The sequence below is a fragment of the Sinohyriopsis cumingii genome, chromosome 15 (genome assembly GCF_028554795.1).
Source record: "Sinohyriopsis cumingii isolate HCF-2022 chromosome 15, ASM2855479v2, whole genome shotgun sequence".
NCBI lineage: Eukaryota > Metazoa > Mollusca > Bivalvia > Unionida > Unionidae > Sinohyriopsis > Sinohyriopsis cumingii.
The window spans coordinates 119,665,143-119,686,116 of NC_142975.1; the positions used below are offsets into that span (position 1 = coordinate 119,665,143).

The following is a 20,974-nucleotide window of genomic DNA, read 5'->3' on the forward strand; positions in this document are numbered from 1 at the left end:
CTTAAGTCATTGTGCATAGATGGACTGGTAACAGCTGAGTGGGCTGACATAACACACTCTGCCTTATGGTGAGCAAAAGCATGAACAGCATGGTCATTCAAAGGGCTGGAAAATTAATGGAGCTAGTTTTGGACAAAACATCTTTTTTTTATCAAGAAGCCCATGTAACGATCACAGATTACTTCCCTTATACCAGAGAAATCATAATTCATTTAGCTTACAATATACCAAATATTCACAAAGGAAGCAAAATGAAGATGTCTTTGGAGATAAACTTTTATTGTTTTGTGGAAAATTGTATCAATTTAACATTACGGTGGGTTCCCAAACTAAAATAAATTTATTTCCAGTCAACTATGCTTTTGCAGGAGGTATAAAGGAAAAATAATGTTGACTATGAATAACAATTATGAAACTAAAATATGACTAATATTTCTAGACAGACTTTTATGTTATACAACTTTGTTAGATCTGCTCAAATTCTGTCGAGCAGTTTTTGGGAAGCTGTGTAAATGTTTTCTGTTTTTAGCAGCAGCAGCATGATGACTGCAGATGAGCATCATTTGAACAAATCCGAAAGGTATTCATATCACTATGCCTTCCCTTCTATCAAATTTATTAAAATCCCATTGAGTGTTTTTTTGAGAGGCTGTTTGAAGATTTATATATTTTTTTGTAAAGGTAGCCATATATGATGTTGATCAGAATAGAATGAACAAATTTAAAAGGTCCTCAAACTAGGATGCTTTATATCAAATTTTGTTAGAGTGTTTTTGATAAGTTGTAAATAGCAACTGTGAATAGAAAATGCATGACAGACCGATATCACATCTACAGAAAACTAAATATAATATCCCAAAATTTGAAGTCTCTATCCACAACAGTGTAATTGTCCGACATTAGCCCTTGGTGTCGTTGAATATTCAGTATGAGATCAAAAATATGAAAATCTGAGTTCACCGTCTAAATTTCAATAAAGTGAAATCTTTAAGTAGCAACTTTTAATAACCAGAGTTCTGGAGCAGTTTAAAGAGGTTAACATCCAGAACTAAACAAAACTAAATCAATTCTGACCCACCCACTTTGAAAAATGTTTTGACACCATGCAACTATTTACCGATGACACAATTTAATATCAAGAAATAAAGACATTCTCTGAAAACAAAAATCTGTTTTGACATTGTTTATTAAATCTTTCTGTGACATTCTGAGCTCTAGTTTTCAAAAATATTCATTTCCCAGCATTTAGCGAATAGAATTTGCAAACAACTAAAATGTTATCATGTCCAATACAAAAAAACAAAATAAAATATCTTTCATGTTCTTACAAGTCTGTATCTATGGGTTTCCTTGTTAAACCACTGCATCCTGAGGCAAAAAATAAAACTATTCAAATAACTCCATGGTACTGTTTATTAATTAAATACTCCCACCACATTTACACAAGGAGCAAGTACCAGTGCTGTTCTAATACTTTCATAAATGCCCAGAAAATGGACAAAAAACTTTTAAATCATGCAAATTCAACAATAACTTATAGTCCTAATTTGACTTTCATCAACCAACCACCAAAGTTTCATCATCAGTAAATTCATAGAAGGGGACCTCCAGGTTGAGAGGTGCAGGTCCTTTTCTTATCCTTCCAGAACAATCATAATGGGAGCCATGGCATGGACAGTAGTAACCACCATAGTCACCAGCATTTGCAATGGGCACACAACCTGAAAAACAAAATTTAATTCACAAATCTAAGTTTTACACAAAATAAAGAGTGCTTTGTGTCCTTGACATTTTACTTTCAAATCCATGTATAATGTAGTTTATGGATACAGGATAGAGAAGAATGTTGAGATGCAAGGTAATGTTTTACATTATTAAATAAACCAAGCAATTAATTTTAAAAAATTCGAAACAAGTATGAATCCAGCTAAAAAGTACTAAATTAAGATAAAAATCCATGTAACTTAAATAAAATTTTAAACTAAAATACATCAAGTGTATCCGCATAACATCTAATAGACTGTTTAATGGCAATAATAAGGTGCTGTTTATATAGGTCATAGTCAAATGCAAAATTTTGATTAATAAACAGATTTGCTCTGAGAGATATTTTTCTACTTTATGACATTCATTGAACAATAATCATGATATAGCCTTTAAACATTGGAATATAATTTAAGTTGGTCTATAGATATGCACACTGGTTTTATTCAAAATCGGCATAAATGTTTAATTTCAAGTTGGTATTATTGTGCAACTCTCTGCATATCATATATATTCTCACACTTTATAATTGGGGATATTATGATATGCAAAGAGAGAGAGAGAGAGAGAAAATTATAAATATACACTAGAGAGAATGTAAAGTGCTATCCATGGATTCTATAAGAATGCTTGATAATAGCAGGCCGAAATAATATCCAACAAAAATAATATATACGAATCAAAATTCTCTAACCAGTATTATATGTGTCTCTGTGTGTGTACAAAACATGTTCAAACATTTTATTTACATGAACATATTGTATACATAGTAAATGGCTGTATTAGTTTTATACAAGTTGAATAAAAATTCAGATTATTTTCTAATGCAATAGTGTATCAATAAGCACATTTTAACTATCAATATGATAATATAATGAACATGAACTAAATGATATAAAATGTCCAAAAATGAACATTTTCCTGTCATCTTTCTATCCATCTGAATGAAGCAAACAATTTCTCCTTATACCTACTTTATCTAATGAAATGCATGACACTTCTACACACACTTTATGTAAATTCAAAGAAATGAAATCTATCACGAGACAATCATTATTATTCATCTAGATGTTTTACAGTATTTTGTAATAATACCATTATGTCCATTTTTATTAATACTGGTAAATAGCTTTTCATAACAGTTTGATAATTCTCCATAATTACTCTGCACTCAACTTATTGCTGACAGTCAAAATAATGTGGAAATCAATCAAATCTCAGACATTCATAGAGCATAACTTCCAACAAATTTAGGGCTTTCGGCATGCATATATTGTCTCCACATGTATCCTATTATCTGCTCATTACTGTATGGGAAATATTATGCACAAAAAACAATTTTTATCGTCATAGAAAACTTAGAACATCATACGGAAATGATGTCAGTAAACTATTCATAATACTGACAAGAAAGAACAAAAAAATGAATAAAACACAGAATTTACCCCAAAGATTTCTAAACCCATTGAAACAACCCCTGTACTATGTACATGGGGACAAATACACATGTGTCTTCAGATCATACTGTTCATTCTCATTTCTTTGTTGCAGATAAAACATTACCATAATTATTCATACATAACACACTAAAATGCATAAAATTACAGACATGGCTCCTTTATAGTCGGTATATTAACTAAACCCTTGTTTCCAACCAAATCAACACAGACATGAGCGCATCTATTTTTAGAAGAGGGGTTTTCATAATGTAATCACTCACTTTATATAGCTTCATCACAAAGTCCATTAATAGGATTGCAAACTTATGGTTTATTTGTCTATGGACTTGTAATAATTTTTTAGACACTGGTTAAATAGTATCTGCTTTGCTGCTCTTCCATATTTTCACAAATATGAGTCAAGTCAGAAAACAACTTTGACCATACAGTGCTTCTCGAGAATTCCACTACACAGCATTGTCCCAAACATTTCTAACCTACATGATTGCATTTTAAAGTCAAATCTTAATATAATACCTAGGCTTTGCTTTCTATGAACTGTTTGAGTTAAGAAAACAGACAATCTAATAAACTGGTACTTCCCAGAAATAATGATGTCTACCATTCTTTCTCATTTATTAAATTTTTCATTTTTTACTTTCAAATAAAGTCATACAAAAACATTCAGCATTAGCTTTTTTGTATTACTGTACAGTCTGAAATCAATCTACAATAATAGAAATATCAAATATCAAAAGTTATTTCCCCCCCCCCCAAATTATTTGTTCTGGCCAAGTGGCCTTTGAAAAAATCTCCTAAGTACTGTTCAAGGTGAGATTATATTCACTCCAAAACAATTGTGCATCCCCAAATAAGAGAAGAGAATTCAGGTAAACAAGTCAAAAGTTACCTAAATGAGTGCATACTCCTAAAATAACAAGCCACTCAGACTTCTGAACTCTATCATCATCATGCTGGGGATCTCTTAACTCAGCCAAATTTACAGACTTCTCTGACTCTATCTCTTCTGCAGTTCTGTGCCGTACAAACAAAGGCTTTCCTCTCCATTTAAATGTTACATGCTTGCCCTCTGGAATATCGCCAAGTTTGATATCGATTTTAGCCATTGCCAACACATCAGCCGATGCACTCATGCTGGAAACAAACTGCTGAACAAGAACTTTTCCCGAATAAGCTGCAGTGACTGCACCACCTGAAAAAGGTAAATTACTGGTTTTCAACCCTTTGCATGATCTATACAAAGAAAGTATATACACAAATACATGTTCCTATTAGGACAATTCCATCCATTACAAGCCTTGAAATTGGGGGGAAGGGTGGGGGTAAACTAATTTTAATGAGGTAGCACCTGTTACTATAATACTGCTCATATTTTTCCAGGCTGAAAATACCCCCAATGTATTATAAAAATTTGTCCTCCCCAAGATTCCAGAACACTGGATTGCCCCTTGGAAACCCCATACTGATGCTCATGCATAATCCCTTCATTCTTTTCTAAGGTGCAGCCTAATTTAGTGAGATATCGGTGCAGGGATGAATCTGACAAAAACCTACATTTTAATACTAGTAATACCGTACCTGTTGCTCTTGATTAGCTGAATTTGTAAGTTTCATGGGAGGTTGATGATCCCACAACTAGCGAATAAAAAAAATATGCAAGGAATACTCACCCTAATTAAGAATAGAAGACTACTACTGAATGGGATCTGCCCAAGCCGCTTTCTGAGTTACGCAAGAAGATGGCTTGAACTTCATGGGCTTTAAATTTCATGTACAAGAGGTAAATTCAACATAGGAATGGTGGAATCTGAAATATCAGTTTAACCTCTAATGGGAGGAAATGACTCTTCCTACCATTCCTTCTTTCTTTTATAGGCTGTCCAATGAAAATATAAAGCCCTAACTGGACATAATAGTATATATTGATCATCCTAGAAAAAGATACAGCTGAAACTGAGGATCTCAATCAAGAGTGGAGTAATTGATGGAAGCTGTTTTTCACTAAAAACCTTGCTGAAGAGAAACCAAGAATTCCCACTGAACCTGACACAAGCCTGCTCTATGGATAGGGCATGAAGCTCGCTCTGTCATCTCACAGACACCATTTTTATAAGCCTTTGGTATGACTCGGCCAGAGTTCAAACCCACAATCCTCCCGCATCTGAGGCGGATGCTCTAACCATTTAAGTGGGTCTTTAGACCAATAAATATTATTGAGCACTTTGTAATTCCAGTGAATAATAATTTGAATAAAAATATTTACCCAAATTAAAAACTGAACACAACAATACGACTGATTCTGCTTCAGATGCTAAGGCAAGAATGAGTAATTTTCAGGTAAACAACACACATATAAAAAGCTAAGACACAGTAAGAGTGCCAGTATATAGGTCAGTAAATTTAGGAATTTCCAAATGAAAAAATAATATACATTCAGACAAAAGCAAAACCTCCATTAATAATGATCAATATATTTAATCTGTAATCATTGAGAAAAATATTAGCTATGTATTATGCTGTTTACAAAATAAATGTCACACATCAGGTAGACCATTAACTCTATTCTGGACAAAAGTCAATTACAAAAGAAAGACATACATAACATATGATCACTGAGAAAAACCAAGAAACAATACAAACTAAATTTACATAACACACTATGGACCAACAGCATAACTATCAGTCTCAGGGACTCCAGATGGTCATTGTGGATCAACCAATCATCAAAGTATTGGAGGATTGGGATACCTAGTGATGTGTTGTGACTATTCCCATGAAAGGTGTGCAGACTAGGCTGAATGGCAGTGCTTGAAATTAGAAGACCTCGCCATCCAAGTAAAAACTGGAGATACTTCCTGCATGGAGGAAAGATAAGGATATCATGATATGCATCCAGAAGATCTTGTGGCATTCCTGACTGAAGCTGTGGTTTCCATCTTGAATGGTTCCTCCAGCAGAAATTTGTTTCGGGAGGAAAAACTGATAATTAGACAGAACTTTCTCCCTTTCTTGGGAACCAGTAAATCAAGGTGTAGAAGGGCAGAGACTGGTCATTTAACATCCTTTATATTGCAGAAGGGAGTGAAACTCCCTTCTTCAGGAGGCTACACCAGATCTAACTGGTGGAAGAGCATGAGCAACCTTATTAGAGAAGGGAGCTACCAAAAGCAAAGTCAGTAACAATCGGTAACAAATCAAGTATTTATTATGAATAACTTTCATAACAGAAAGGACCCAGCCATCAACATGTATGCCGGAACATGTCATTGAGGATGCAAAGCTATAAAGAATTTAGCTGACTGACTCTGATGACAGTCGGGATAATTTCATTTCTTGGCCCATTTTGAAATGCTATGAGTGGATGCAAGGGACTGGTGTAGTTGTCCCTCAATTGTAAAGTAGCTATAGAGGGGATGTGCCCGCTGAAGTGAGTCTCCGCCTCATTGGAGGAGGGGGAAACCTCAGGTTTTTACTATGTACTAGTAAGTATCCGTAGCAACATCCTTGTGGAAGTTGAATACGGCCATGAACAGGGTCAAGGCACACCTAGAAGTTTTTGCCATTGCTTCCAACATATGATGAGGGCTCATTTGCAAAAGAGATTCCTCTTTTAGCAGGCTCAATGAGGCTGTTAAAAAGAAATTGTATGATGTATTCCTGAGTTTTCACTGAAGGGTGAGCCAGATCCTCACCTAAGCCACTTCAGCTTCCAAGGTGTCAGGTTTAGTGGGACAAGGGGCATGGACCTTGTAGCTACAAGCAGCTACCAGGAATTACAACATATAGGGCAGGGGGAGGAGGGTACAGACCATTTTCTAGTAAAGTCCTGACCCTTGCTAAACCTTAGAAGAATTTCTTAATCGTAACTGACTGAGGAAGCAACAAGAGATAAAGGTCAAGAATCGGCCACAGAAAGTCAATTTCCTAGCAAAGTCTTCACCCTTGCTAAACCTAAGGAGAATTTCTTAAATCTTAACTGAGTGAGGAATCAAAAAGAGATAAAGGTTGAGAATTGGCCCCAGAACCTGATGGTTTTGAGCAAAGGCCACTGGGCAAGAGGCAGTAGACCAGGTTTACTACTTCATCGAAAAACAACTTTTCTTCCTCCTATGCCACCATACCAAACACCTACTAAGAATATGCTAGTAACAGATATAGAAAATCTTCTTAGACATCAACAGTGCAGACATTATGGCCATGACTAAATTAATTTAAAGTGAATTCAAACCTGGAATTATATTACTGTAATTCAACAAAGACTGTTGGTACAACACCATGAATACAGGCCACCACAAAACATCAACACTTTCAACACTGAATTTAATTTGGATTTCTACTAAAGTTTATTCAGAACTTTAATTATTAGGACTTGTGTCTCTAATTCTAGGATTATTTGGGATTTAATCTGCAACACCAAAAGTCTTCTTTTATAATACTTTCACTTTGTATTCTAGAGAAATAAATTAATTGTTGAATTTACAAAGCTTGTTGCTTCTCACCTTTATGGATCACTGCCATCTAACCTGTCTATGTGGGTTCGAATCTTGGGTTTGGCCAACGTGGGTATGTGAGAAAGCATGCCAGTAGCTTCTTCTGGGTCAGTCGTTCTTTCCGGGGTTTTCCCAGTTTCTTCCTCCACCATTTATACTGGCCAGCATGTATAGCCTATCTTGTGTAAAGCCATAGAGTCATATTAGATTGCTGAACTTTACTGACACTGACAAACTCCAGTCTTGGTATGCTGTTTTGTTCTGGAGACAATATTATTGACACAATGTCAACTACAACTGATATGAAAGGTCTACAATATCTACACAACAAATACAATTGGTAATAGGCCTATTCCAAAAATAAAAATAACTTTTGATTTTGCCACAATCCATAGTGGCAGCCAAATTGGATGAACGATTGGTGTCGTTTTCAGTTAAGACTTTGCAGACTTACTGGTGCAAACCCCCCACTGATAAACTCATCTATTTGGGAGGAGTTGAGACAATATTTTCAAGCTGGTCACCATGATGGTAACACCGATGACAGAGCTCAATGAGAAAAAATTTTTAGACACAGGCCCTGGGCTGGTGACTTAAATAAACTCACAAGCCCTGACTGAAATTCCACAAGCCCAGACAGTTCATATCTGTGAACTCTCAAGCTGAGAGAAATACCTCCTGATTTTGGAGGTATTTCCATACCTACTTCCTGATCACATAATATCTCCCAATTTTTCGCAGAGAACACCTGATTATTACATTATGTCTGTCAATTTTCATTTCTCAAACAAACAAAAACCAAAACAACCCATACATAAATAGACATATCATATGCAATCCATAGATGCCATATTCTATTGTATCACTTGTGAATACTGCTGTGATGAAATAATTAATATCACACTACAAAGTTTTTTCTTCAGTAAATAGAATGTTAAGATTAAACATTATTCACTTAAATGTCAGATTTGTTCAACCCCTACAAAAGTACTATAGGAAAAAAAAAAAGAAAAAAAAAATCCACATAAAAAATTTCACCAATTAGTTTCAATCCTGTGAATGATCACTATGAATGATGAGTAATTTTCTCTGCAAACAAAATGACATCTCCATTTCCCCCAAAGAAACTTAGCCAGTAAACACCTGGCATTCCTCTACTGTACAGGTAAATTTTAATTAGCATGAATAAATTAAAAGAAGGAATAAAATAAAATATACCATGCAGTATATGTGCCCCCAAAGAACTAATTCAGAATAAATATTTTATTTAGTAAACAGTGTTACATGTAAACCTAAGGAAATAAAGTGGGATATAAAATGGAAAAAAAGTTGTGACATCTACTGTAACTTGCGACTGCAGATTTGAACTGTTAAAATGAAGTCCTAGGCATTGTAAGTTACAACAATATGTGGCATCGTTTATTTGCCAATCACTTGCTGGTGCTTATATACACACAATGTAGCACATATAGTTTCTTTCAAAGTTTGTCCGAAGGGCAGTCCTTTTCACAAGACAAATGCAATGATAAGGATTAATTGTTAAAGAGTCACACTAGCCTTATGCTTGTGTACTTAAGTTTAACATTTAGCTATTATGCAGTTTAGCCACAGCTGACCAGAATATGAAAATGGGGGCTTGTCCTGGGGGTGAAATAAGGAATCTCAAACGGAAAAATGGTGTGTTCAATGGGCGCTCGCACAATGGAGCAAGGGTGTGTGTGCAATAGTTGCCTCCCCCAATTTCACCTTTAAACATAAGTTTGGCCTACATCCATAACATTTCATGGCTGACCACTACATGTACCCACCCCCCCCAAAGTTTCAGCAGGTGCCTCTGGCACATCCTTTGAGAATTTCACCCTTATTGGACCTGGAAGATTGGTCAATATTTATTGAAACCGGTGCTTAAAAAAATGCCATGTAGAAACCTCTCTATTTTCTGTCCCACTCTCACTATTGTATTTGTTATTCTCCCTACTTGGCTTTTGAAATGTTGACAGGTATGCCACACTCCAATTTCCACAAGACCAAAATTTCCCCTTTTTTAATATTGTCATACAACGTTGCAATAGATACAAATCGAATAAAAATGAATTACACTTGAACACTATTATCATAACTGAAATGGTCAAGATTTGCATTAATGCACTGCAGTAAAATCTGACTTAAAACAAATACTGCTGCTGTTCACAAACTTGTCAAAATTATGATACATAGCAGCTTAAACCTTCTCATTCAAGGCAATAATATGTAATAACTTTTGTTATTGTACATGTACATGCAAACTATCATCTCTTTGATGTACCTATAGTGGGTTATTCCACCTCCTGATCCTACTTATACAAATTAGTACAATGGGTTCACCCACTGCAACGTTCAACATATCTCACTAGTTATTGTTAATGTGAAACTTGGATTTTACACCTGACCTTTTTCCCTATAATTGCTGCTATTTAAACTGCCCAAGGGATAGTTTTATATCATTTCCAATCGTTACAGATTACAATTTATGCATACTACATGTAACGGGTATAGACTGAAAAGTTTCTTTTTTCTTTATTGTTTTTATTTTTTAAAATTACTGATAACTGTGTTTTCTCGAAACATAATCATGGTGGGTGGGTGGGAGCACAAAATCGTATTTTTAGCAAAGCTTCCATTTGATTAAAATCAGATCTCAATTTCACATAGGACAGTGGTAATCTGATTAGACTGTACCGTGTTATGGCATGTATGTCAACATCTTGAAAGTACATTTACTCATTGCATCAGTGTGATCAAAGTTCCCTCAGGCAAACTATTTTTTTCCCCTCAAGAAGCCTAATAGTCAACTCGCTTGGAATACAAGACAGACCCGAACTAAAGTTAGAGGCATCAGGCTATCAGATTTTTTGAGCTCTGTGATGGTCAGTCTGCATCATTTTCATTTAGAACCAATTACAGTATTCGGAGATCCTTCCATTTGTTTGTAGCCTCCAAATGATTTTAAAAATGAAAAGTATCAAGGATACAAAAACGTCATTTCATTAACTGATTTATAATTTCTAACCTGTTTCCAAAATGTCCCTAAAACTGTCCTATTATTGGTGTTTCAATGCAAATATAAGCTCACAATGTAAACAGACTGCTTACTGTCCATATCTAGTTTTTAGAATACCGGTAGTCTATTTCAGTAAAAGAAAAGGTTGTCTGCATCAAATAATTGCAACATCTAATTTTAATATTTCTAAAACAAACTGAACAAATAAACATTAGTAACTCTTGCATACATGCATTCAAAATTTGCAGAATTATTGAGATTTTCTAAGATGGTGAACTATGTCACATCTGTTGCTTGAAAACACAGACCGGCCCAAGAAAATATGGCGACAGTGTTGCTAAAGAAACTCCTTTCTGATTCAATGTATACATAACATATAATCATAGAGAAAAGCCAATAAACAATACAAATTACATGTACATAACACTAAGGAAATCAGAATAATCAGTTGTAAATCAAGATAGCAATGTTTCCAGTAGAATACTTATTAAACGACACAGCATTTAATTATGGAAGATAAATATCACTGGTGTAAGCAAATTCAAAACCATATACAAGGATGTGGTAATGTTCGACTTGAAATCAATATGCATGATATTCCAAGTAAACATTTCCTATCACAGCTTAAAAAATAAAAAAACAAATGCAAAGTATTAGAATCTTATCTTAAAAATAAATGTTTTAACCCTGAAATAATAGGTGCCAATAAAACCAAAAACATATATCAAACAAAACTAAACTCCTTAAGAAGACCTGGTTAAAAATCCATCACTTAAAAAAGACTCTTAATTAGAAAAGGGCTGGTCCTTTAACTTAAAAAGACTTAATTAGAAAAGGGTTGGTCCTTAAACTTAAAAGAGACTTAATTAGAAAAGGGTGGATTGAATTTTCTGTAAAATCCACTAAAGCATGCTTTAATCCAATAACCAGTCCCCAAATCACTATTCTGTGGAGCTTTATTCCAAGTTAAAGTATCCAATGTTTATTTTGTAAAAGATGCAGGAAAGAACATCTACCTCAATATCTGTCATCGAATTTCAATAGCAACCTATTTTCATGGTAGGAATTTTGTATAAAATTTTTACAAACAAGTATTTCTTCTGTTTTTGTCACATTCGACTCAAAGTTCTTGTATAACAGCTGTTTCAGGCAACTCTTGTTACGGCCCAAAATGTATACTATACTCAATTTTCCCAGTCTTCCGCTCTACCCTTTTCAGGCTGGGGAGATGACATCACATGGCCCAAAAACAGCATGGACCCTGAACAACTGGTTTTAATTCTACTTACCACCAACAAGCAAATATGTAAAGGCACGCCCTTGCATTAAGTTGGAGTCCTCTGATTTCCTACTGGATTTGTTGGCAGCCCTCCTATACTCAGTGAAGTCAGGAATTCGGATGTCTGTGTGTGCACATCTTGCCTGCTGAATTCCTGAATTAAGATGGATAGTAAGTTTGAGAGAGCTGTTCATTTTAGGAATTTACTTTTATCTACCACAGGTTAAATAACTCTAATTTTAATTTAAAAAATTCAAAAGTAATTGTAACTTAATTACATTTGAAAGTAACTTACTCCAGGTCTGGCAACCAGGTAAGCACTCTAAAAGTTCATGAATTGATCACTGATATGTGTGCCTCAGAATTAAATTAGAAACTAATGAAATCGCTTAGAATGTTTTTACAAAGGTATAAATCAAAAATATTGTTGATACATATCCAGCTCAATAAGCTTTTAGATGACAAGGAACCTTTGACTGGTCAAACTGTGTTCCATAATGACACCGTATGTAATAAATGCACACATGACAGTCATTGAAACTAAACATGTATGCTGTCTGTGTGTGTGTGTCTATGTGTGTGTCTGTGTGTGATTTGGATTTTTAACAGCATTAAAAAAAAAATCAGTCATATTGCTACGATGCCTGCAGTGTGGCAGTTTATAGTGATGCCTAGCACTGGAGCATCATGTCCCAGCCTGTCCCATTACCCTGACACCTGGACGACCAGTCCTAACACTAACTTCTTAATGTTGAGCACTTAGCAAGGCAGCTGTTAGTACCATTTTTTAAGTCTCTGGTATGACTTGGCCGGGGTTCAAACCCGCAATCTGCCGTGTCTGAAGCGGATGCTCTAACCACTAGGCCACTGGAGCGGTTGAACATGTATACTAAATGAAAGTATAATATGATCAAAATTAATATTATATACTCTATATATTAAGTCTAGTCTAACTCCAAACTGCATAGACATAGATCTGCCATTACATCTTGTGCTAGCAGATCAGGGTTTATGTTTTTTGCAGTTGGACTCTACTTATTCTGTAATATGCAAACATGAAATCTTTTCACACTGGAAATATGAGAACAGTGATGGACAATCCCTACCTGATGGCAAAACTGAAACTGAAGTTCTAACGCTGCCTTTTAACAAAAATCTTATGGTGAAAATGTTGTGTTCCAAAAGCAATCCCACATCTATATCAACATCATAATGCAAACTGGTCAGAATAGCAATTAATTTGTTTAAATATAACAGAAATCTATATCTTTAAACAAGACAGAATTTCTTATTTTAGTGGTAATCAAAGTTGTATGTGACAAATTACAACTCATACACTTTCCTTAATGCGACCAGAATATAAAAGATAGAACCACGATGTGCAGTCCTATTTGTTCAGCCAACATTTACGAAGAATTTAACTTGTGAAAAACACAAGCTGTTACAAGACTAATGTTTCGGTCCAAGAATAATATTTAAGAGCACTTTCAATTTCCAGTGAATACTAATCATAATTAAACAAATAATTAACTTGTAATTATAGTGAATTCTGACAAGGATATCTTGGACTACCATATTTACCGTATATGTTGGGATACCGTATTTGTTGGGACACCATAAATTTATTTTAAAATTAATTTTTTTGTGTACTATATGTTCTGGGACACATCGTTTTATTTGAGTCATAAGTTGTGGGATACCTTTTAAATCATTAAAAAATTACATGTCAAAAATGCACTCAAACGTAAATTTTATTAAAGAAAACTTTAAAAAGAAAATGCTGTGATTGTTGCTTGTTTACACTTTTCTTCCTATATGCAAATTTGCTAAGAACAAGAGCTCAGGTAAAAATGAATCGTTCGTGTATATGAGAACGAGTTCAACTTTTTCTGTTCTAATTTATGCTTCAACAAAGTTTGTTTTTTTAATTAATTGTCAAGGTTTATTTGCCATTCTTGCTCATTTTATGACTCATTTTGGCAAAATCACTACTGATGAGCACAGTATAAACTATTCATTGTAATTACGTAAAAATAAATTGAGAGAGAGAGAGAGAAAGAGAGATACCGGTGGACACTGACAGTACAGAGTGATTGATAAACATACTAATTCCAAAACCAAACATCTTTTATTTATACAGCAGTGATATCTGACATAATCCAAGTACTGCTGAACAAACTTGAATGCCGCCAATATATTTAATTTAAATTCTTCAATCTGTCCACATTCTTAATTGCCAAATCAACCTCCTCAGGCTCAAATCCATCAAATTTGTCCTCTTCACTGTCACTGCCATCACATTCAGTATCTCTTATGACACTGTCCTCACGTCCATTCAAATTGTTGTTAATACCACAAACTTTAAATGATTTTCGGATCCATCCAACTCATTGCCATATGATACTGGTCTCCTACTCTTTGCTAAATGTCCCCATTCATTCAGCTGCTGAGAAAAACCTATTTTTGACCAATTTGCAATGGCTGATTTGTCAATTTTGAAATGTCTTGCCGTTACTCGAATTCCATGCAGTTCTGAGAAATTTACAACTTCCTCTTTTTGCTTTAATGTAAAATGCTTGTACCAGATTAATAATACAAAAAATAGTAATATTAACTAGTTTTAATGCAGAGACATAAGAATGTCTGACTCGTTAATGTCTATAACTACTACATTAGAAGGAATATTTTAGTTGTAGGCAAGCTGTTATTTCTTTAATTCTTCTGAAAAGGATCAAATGCTTTTTGAAGGAAAAGGGTCAAGAATTAATGTTTGCTCTGAATGAGCAAAGAAACCAATCTGGACATAATAAAATGTTTTTTGGTTGTTTTCTTTCTGTGCATGTGTATGATGAAGGGGAAGGGTTAATTTAAGTTTTAACATTCTTGAGAGTTCTGTTACAAAAATATGTCTTAACTTAAATAACTGAAAGGAAAGATGTCTTAGAAAAGAAAAACAAAACCCACATTCAACAAATTTTCTGAGTAGAAATTTACCACTGACCATAATTTTGGAACAAGAATTTTAAGTCATTCTGCAAAAAAATCAGATTAAAATATTTAAAATTTGCCAAATTTAAACAGTAAGTTGTGCTACCATAAATGCTTCATTTTTAGCAATCCACCTTGTTAACATCTGAATGATGCAAAGTACAGTGTGACCCTGCTATAGCGCTCTCCATTATAACGCAAATTTGGATATAACGCGGTCGTGGTGTGGCTCCCGAAATTTCATATACATGTATTTTTCTTGTACACAAAAAAATCTTTCTTAAAAGTACGAAAAATAACATAAAAACTTTACCATTTTGGGGAAGAGATCGTATATGAATAATACAAGACGATTGTGGTGTGGCTCCTGAAATTTTGTATGTATTTTTCTCGTACACGGAAAAGTAGTTTTTTCTTCTTAAAAGTACGAAAAATAACGCATAAAAAGTTTATTCTGGGATCGTGTAGGTCTTCCCCAATGTCGCAAATTTGGATTGTTTTTCCTTATTGGTGACAAAACATACCATGTGGTAATTTTTTTTATTGGCGACGTTGTTGGTTGTTTAAACTTTTATATACAACCATTGGTTTGGAGTGCAGAAATTCAGAGGCCCCATGAAAGGAAGCTGCTAACTGGATATAAAATTCACTGAAATTTATCTATTGTTACATAAACAAATTCTTTGTCCATCCTGACAAACCATTTAAACAGTGCATTGTTATATCATAATCCACTTATAATGACATCTAGCATGAGTACTGTATGTTGTGAAATATCCGCATTTTGTTGTTGACATTACTGGTAACGGAGATCAACCAGATGAGGTATTATCCGTAATCTATCTTTCATTGTAATTTCAGCCGCTTGCTAGTAATTAACATATTTACAAAGGCTGACATTTGTATGTGGATGGTAAGTAAAATTCCTCTTCTTTTCACTCAGAATTAAATCCTTCAGAACACTCACATTTTCTGTAATAATCCCTGTCATCAAACCAGAACAAATGCGTCTCTATCGTCCGTTGACCCTTTGTTAATTTTCAGACACATGCGTGAAAGGCAGCATCACGCTGCTACCACAAATGTAAAAAAAATTATATACAATTGTTTTTAAAAATACATCTTACTTATTGGTTTATTCAGGCATGGAGGGACAGTAACTAGAATAGTCCAAACGACGGCCAATTCCTTTTTGAAAATGTACCCAGATCAAATAGTTTGCTGAAATTTCAAAGGAAACAGATTACCTTTGAAGCACTGATTGTTATGAAAACGTACTCAGCAAATGGAGAAAAAAAATCGGTCTCAATTGTGCAATGCAATTATTTGATGTTGCTATCGCAATAAGAAATGGGCATTGTTTGGTTTTCCAAGGCTGTCCTTTAGCGGTGACTTCAATAATGCATGCAACCTTCATCAAAGAAAGCCGACTACAATCTTTCAATAAAACAAAGAACTTTTCATCAAAGGAAGTCAGTACCAGATTTAAATGAAAGTGATGGAAATCTTATGGATTTTTGCATTTTCCAATGTGACTGGAACAAGTTAACTGTGCCGTGAAAGTTTTCTTTTTGTAGGGAAAAAGTTTATGCTTACGAACGCTACCAATGGCGGCTTAAAACGCAAACTAACTTTTACCAACTTGGGACATACTGAAAAGTAAATGTGCTTTGTCATTCGTTACGTGATTGTGCTACATTTTCCCACTGAATTCAGACCAATATGACCTGTGACAAAATTAATGAATATTTTAAAGCTGTGTGTGTGCATATTTTCGATGTAATCACTTGTATTGTGGATTCAATGTATATGATGAGGTTCGAGGGCGAGTACATGGTGTTGATACTCTATTTATGCTATACATTAGACATGTATATATAAACAGTATTCACGTATATGTACCAATTCGTGGTTCTCTAAAATAAACTGTTATATATGTCTCCTCTGTTTTCACTACAGGTGTATTTCTCATTTAATATGCATTGATTTAAGATGGTAACTGTGCCGATGAAGCACGTATTTTACCACCCGCATTTATTACCAACACCCCGTCCCCACATTTTTTTTTGGGTACATCCATAATTTTCTTCAGCTAACTGACCTGGTTGCTTATAATACAGTTCGGTCTATAATGCGGTCGGGTTCTATGGCTCCCAACTACCATGTTATAGAAGGGTCACAATGTAGTTTGTTATGAATTTAAAAATCATTACATGTGGCCCAGTGCTGAAGATGTTGGACCACCCTGCCTCGGACAGTTGATCTCCCAGTCCTACAATGTAAGACATAGCACATATTATTTTTGTTTTAGTATCATGTGCTAGTATAGCATGTTCTGATGTCGGTTGACTAATAAGTAATCAAAGTTTCAGGAATATCTCACACACTTGGCAGCCATGTCAACACTCTTCCACAATTTTATATGTAATTAATATACTTACTGTGCTGTTTTTATCCTGGTGGAATCAAAATCTGACTCTAGCAAATGAACACATGTTCATGTTCTGATGACATACATTTGAATTTGTTGAAATGCAACAGTAGTAGAGGTATGCTGAAGTATGTTTAAGTAGGTTCATGTGCGATATGTTTCTTGAATGAAACTAAACGTTGTTTACAGTTCTAATAGGCATAATATATGTTTATTCATTTTGTTAAAGAATAATATTTCAACTTAACCCGATTTTGTCATTCCCTGCTTTCATTGCTTTCCAGCCATCTGAAATGTAGGCCAACGAAGCTTGAAAAACAGGTCCATTTCTTTGGTGAGAATTTTAATTTATTAGAGAAAAGATATCAGAGTAAGTAAAGTCTGACTAAAACATTATGACTTTACTTTGTAGAAAAGCGTCGTTATTTTAGTTGCCAGTTGTGTGAGATATTCACGAAAATTTGACTTTTGTTACGATGTTAGTTGACATCAAAACATGCTACACTGCGCCATTAGTTAGGCAGTAAGACCCTGGCGCAAACAACATAAATATCAGCGTCGAGGTCTTATATGTAGGACTATTGTTCTCTGACACCAATCATGTGAGAAGATCTTATTTCTTTGAAGAACGCTCCTGTGGCTGTGACACAAACCAAATCCCATTTTGTCAAGCACCAAGTTACAGCAAGCTAAGCTCGTTTCTTCCATTTTACCTATTTCATATTAAATGGATCAACATTAAAAAATATTGGATTTTAAACGTTGCGTTTGACCTTACCAGCTAAACTTCTCGAAGCAGAAACTGCATTTTTTATGAGTCGTTTTGAAAGCGAATAGTGCGTGTTGGCGGTTTCTTGTTCTTGTACAATAAGCTTGTCTGCCTTTTGAGCAATTGGCGGAATAAGTGGTCTCAGTAACGATGGTACAACTTGCGAAGTAGCTGCTAGTTGTGCAACTCTCCCCACCGACATCATCTTCGCTGGGATTATGGCCGGGAAGGTCATTGATATGTCGTAAAAATACTGATAATCAACATTCTGTGCATTCTGTTAAATTAAAGGGCACCAGTTCATATTTTGAACTTGCTACATTTTATTATCATTTTGTTTAAATATCTGTATGAGAGTATTTAAAGTCAATGTGGTACGACATTCTGAAACCGTCTTCTTGCAATGCATGATGGGAGTCTGGTAATTTTCAAAATGGCTTCAGAATCTGAAGGCGGCAACGAGTTTGAGGTCAGTCTTTGATAGCATGCTTGTTTAGAATACTTTTCCAAGCTTTATTATATTTTCTAAGGATATGATACAAGGTTGTTAAAAATTATGAAAATTCAAAAAAAAACTTAAATTTAGCGATGTGTCATCTACGGATTAGTTATGGCTACCATATTTGAACTTCAAAAAAAAAAAAAGAGGACACTCCGGAGAGTGCGTTTATATCATTATCTATATAGATATAAGGACCGGAAAGTAGGACATGCCCAGAAAAAGATGATCTATGGTAACGATAGATTTCATTAGTCAAGTACACCCTAATGTCGACATATTGTTTGTAGACTATGGATGGTTGAGGCTTGTTTTAAATTAGTCGCCTCCCCAGAGATTGAGCTTGATGTTTTACATTATATGACAAATTTTAAATATAAAGGCGAAACCTGTAAGTTTTCGCAGTTTCAGTACTGATTGATATAATGCATGAATTCACTGGCCGTTTCTCAGGAACACTGATTGAACTCACAGGCACTTGATTCTATGGAAACTAATGTGTACAATCACCATGTAACACAAAATTTGCAAAATTGGCCCTTCAGAATCAGTAACGATTGCTTAAATGGTAATGGATGAAAGGTGTTGAGTGTCTTCTTTACAGTGGTGTACGTTATGAGTGATTGAATGTAGATAGTATCGGAAAATTAGATCGGAGTAATGAAGGGGTCAGATTGTGACCGGCAAGAGTTACCTTGTGTTTTATGGTGAGTGTACACATTATTTTACCCCAGAATCAAGTGCTTGTGATTAAACTGCCATTAGACATGTTTTGCTTGCCATTGCATGGTGATTTACAATGCCTGCTATACACATTTACAGGACTCAAAATTAGCAGTAGTTTGCTAGCCCAAGGCTAGTAGATTTCAGCAGATGTTCTGTAGCATCAAAGCAGTGACCACTGTAAACACAGTCATAAAATATTAGCACATGAGAAGATGAAGTCAATATCTGCCTCAGAAAGGTGCATTCCTCTAACTAGAAGCCATTTTATTTTCTGCATTTTGCTTAACAGCGCCAATTATGGTCCTGTCATTAACAACAGAAGTTTGGTAATTGATCCTAATTAATCTGATAACGAATTAAATGAAAAATGATGTGGTATCACACTTTTTTCACTGACCACAGTAATAAACTACAAAGCGGTATAACTATTCCTAGCAACAGGGGATGATTTTTTCATAATTATAGAATATATAAAAATGGAATGTTTTCTGCAAAATTTGAGTGTGCAGATTTCAAAAATGAACCCATCTTTATGATATCTTTTCAAATAAATTCACAGAAAGCATTCAAACACATGTACCACCAACCAATTTTTAATATTGGTCTTTGGCAATTTTTGAAAATTCTTGAGCTCATGTTATTTCAAGCTGGAATTTGCATATTTCTTACATATATTTTATATAGAAATGTTTTGTGAACATTCAGCAGGGATGGTCCTGGCTTTTAAAAAGCTGTCGCCAAAAAAATCGCCAACCTCAATATTTTGTCGCCAATTTTCAAAAAGTGTCGCCAAAAAAAGTAGTGTACATTTTTCCAAGTGTTAATTTAGTCTATTAATGTAACAGGCAATGAAAATTACAAAAGATGGATTAGTTAATACTTTAATTACAAGAAGCATTAACAAAATGTTACAAAGTGTTACGTGAAGAATTGTCGCGATTTTAGGGCTGCCCACTTGTTGAATGCAGTTTCAAAGTCTAATTTTTCACATCTGTACATGCTGATTCTCATTAAATTCTCGAGAGATTGAATGCAGTTTCAAAGTCTAATTTTTCACATCTGTACATGCTGATTCTCGTTAAATTCTCGAGAGATGAGATGCAGAGCTTATTTCTGATGTCAGTTTTTATGAAGTTCATCTTACTGAATCCACGTTCACAGTGTACAGTGCTGACAGGTGACACCAGTAGTCTCTCAGCAGCCCCACCCCACCCCACCCTTTATGGCTAGCTTCACAAAGCTTGTAGCGAATTGCTTGCTAAATCCCAAGAATGATTACTGAATGCTGTATAAATTTTCTCGACAAGAAAAATAGGATCTCCATTCCCACGAATGAAACTTACACGAGTCAACACCTGACAATATTGGACCGTATATATAAGCATAAATTCACACCCAACTTAGGGATTCTTTCACTCCTGTATTTTGAGAAATAAATAATTATTATTAATTATGCAAAACTGTTTTTTTTTTTTTTTTGCTATTTCTTGTTGCGGAGTTTAAGTCTCTGCAGCCGTAACACAGGACT

General features: G+C 34.7%; 2 protein-coding genes across 2 annotated transcripts in view; one reads left to right on the top strand and one right to left on the bottom strand.

Annotated features, from left to right (window-relative positions):
- Positions 1-1,168: 1,168 nt before the first annotated feature.
- On the bottom strand, positions 1,169-18,457 carry LOC149782593 (cytochrome b-c1 complex subunit Rieske, mitochondrial-like). Its single transcript, XM_089934068.1, has 4 exons — positions 18,231-18,457; positions 12,044-12,187; positions 4,114-4,416; positions 1,169-1,721 (listed from the first exon to the last, which is right to left on the bottom strand). The coding sequence occupies exons 1-4, from the start codon at positions 18,454-18,456 to the stop codon at positions 1,558-1,560; spliced, it is 837 nt and encodes a 278-aa protein (XP_089790194.1). The 5' UTR covers position 18,457; the 3' UTR covers positions 1,169-1,557.
- A 164-nt stretch (positions 18,458-18,621) lies between these two features.
- The window catches only part of LOC149782594 (uncharacterized), a 32,574-nt gene continuing 30,221 nt past the window's right edge, over positions 18,622-20,974 (top strand). Inside the window, exon 1 of the mRNA XM_089934069.1 lies at positions 18,622-18,690. Coding sequence (XP_089790195.1) covers positions 18,625-18,690 — 66 coding nt within the window. The 5' untranslated portion in view covers positions 18,622-18,624. The remainder of the gene's footprint in view (positions 18,691-20,974) is intronic.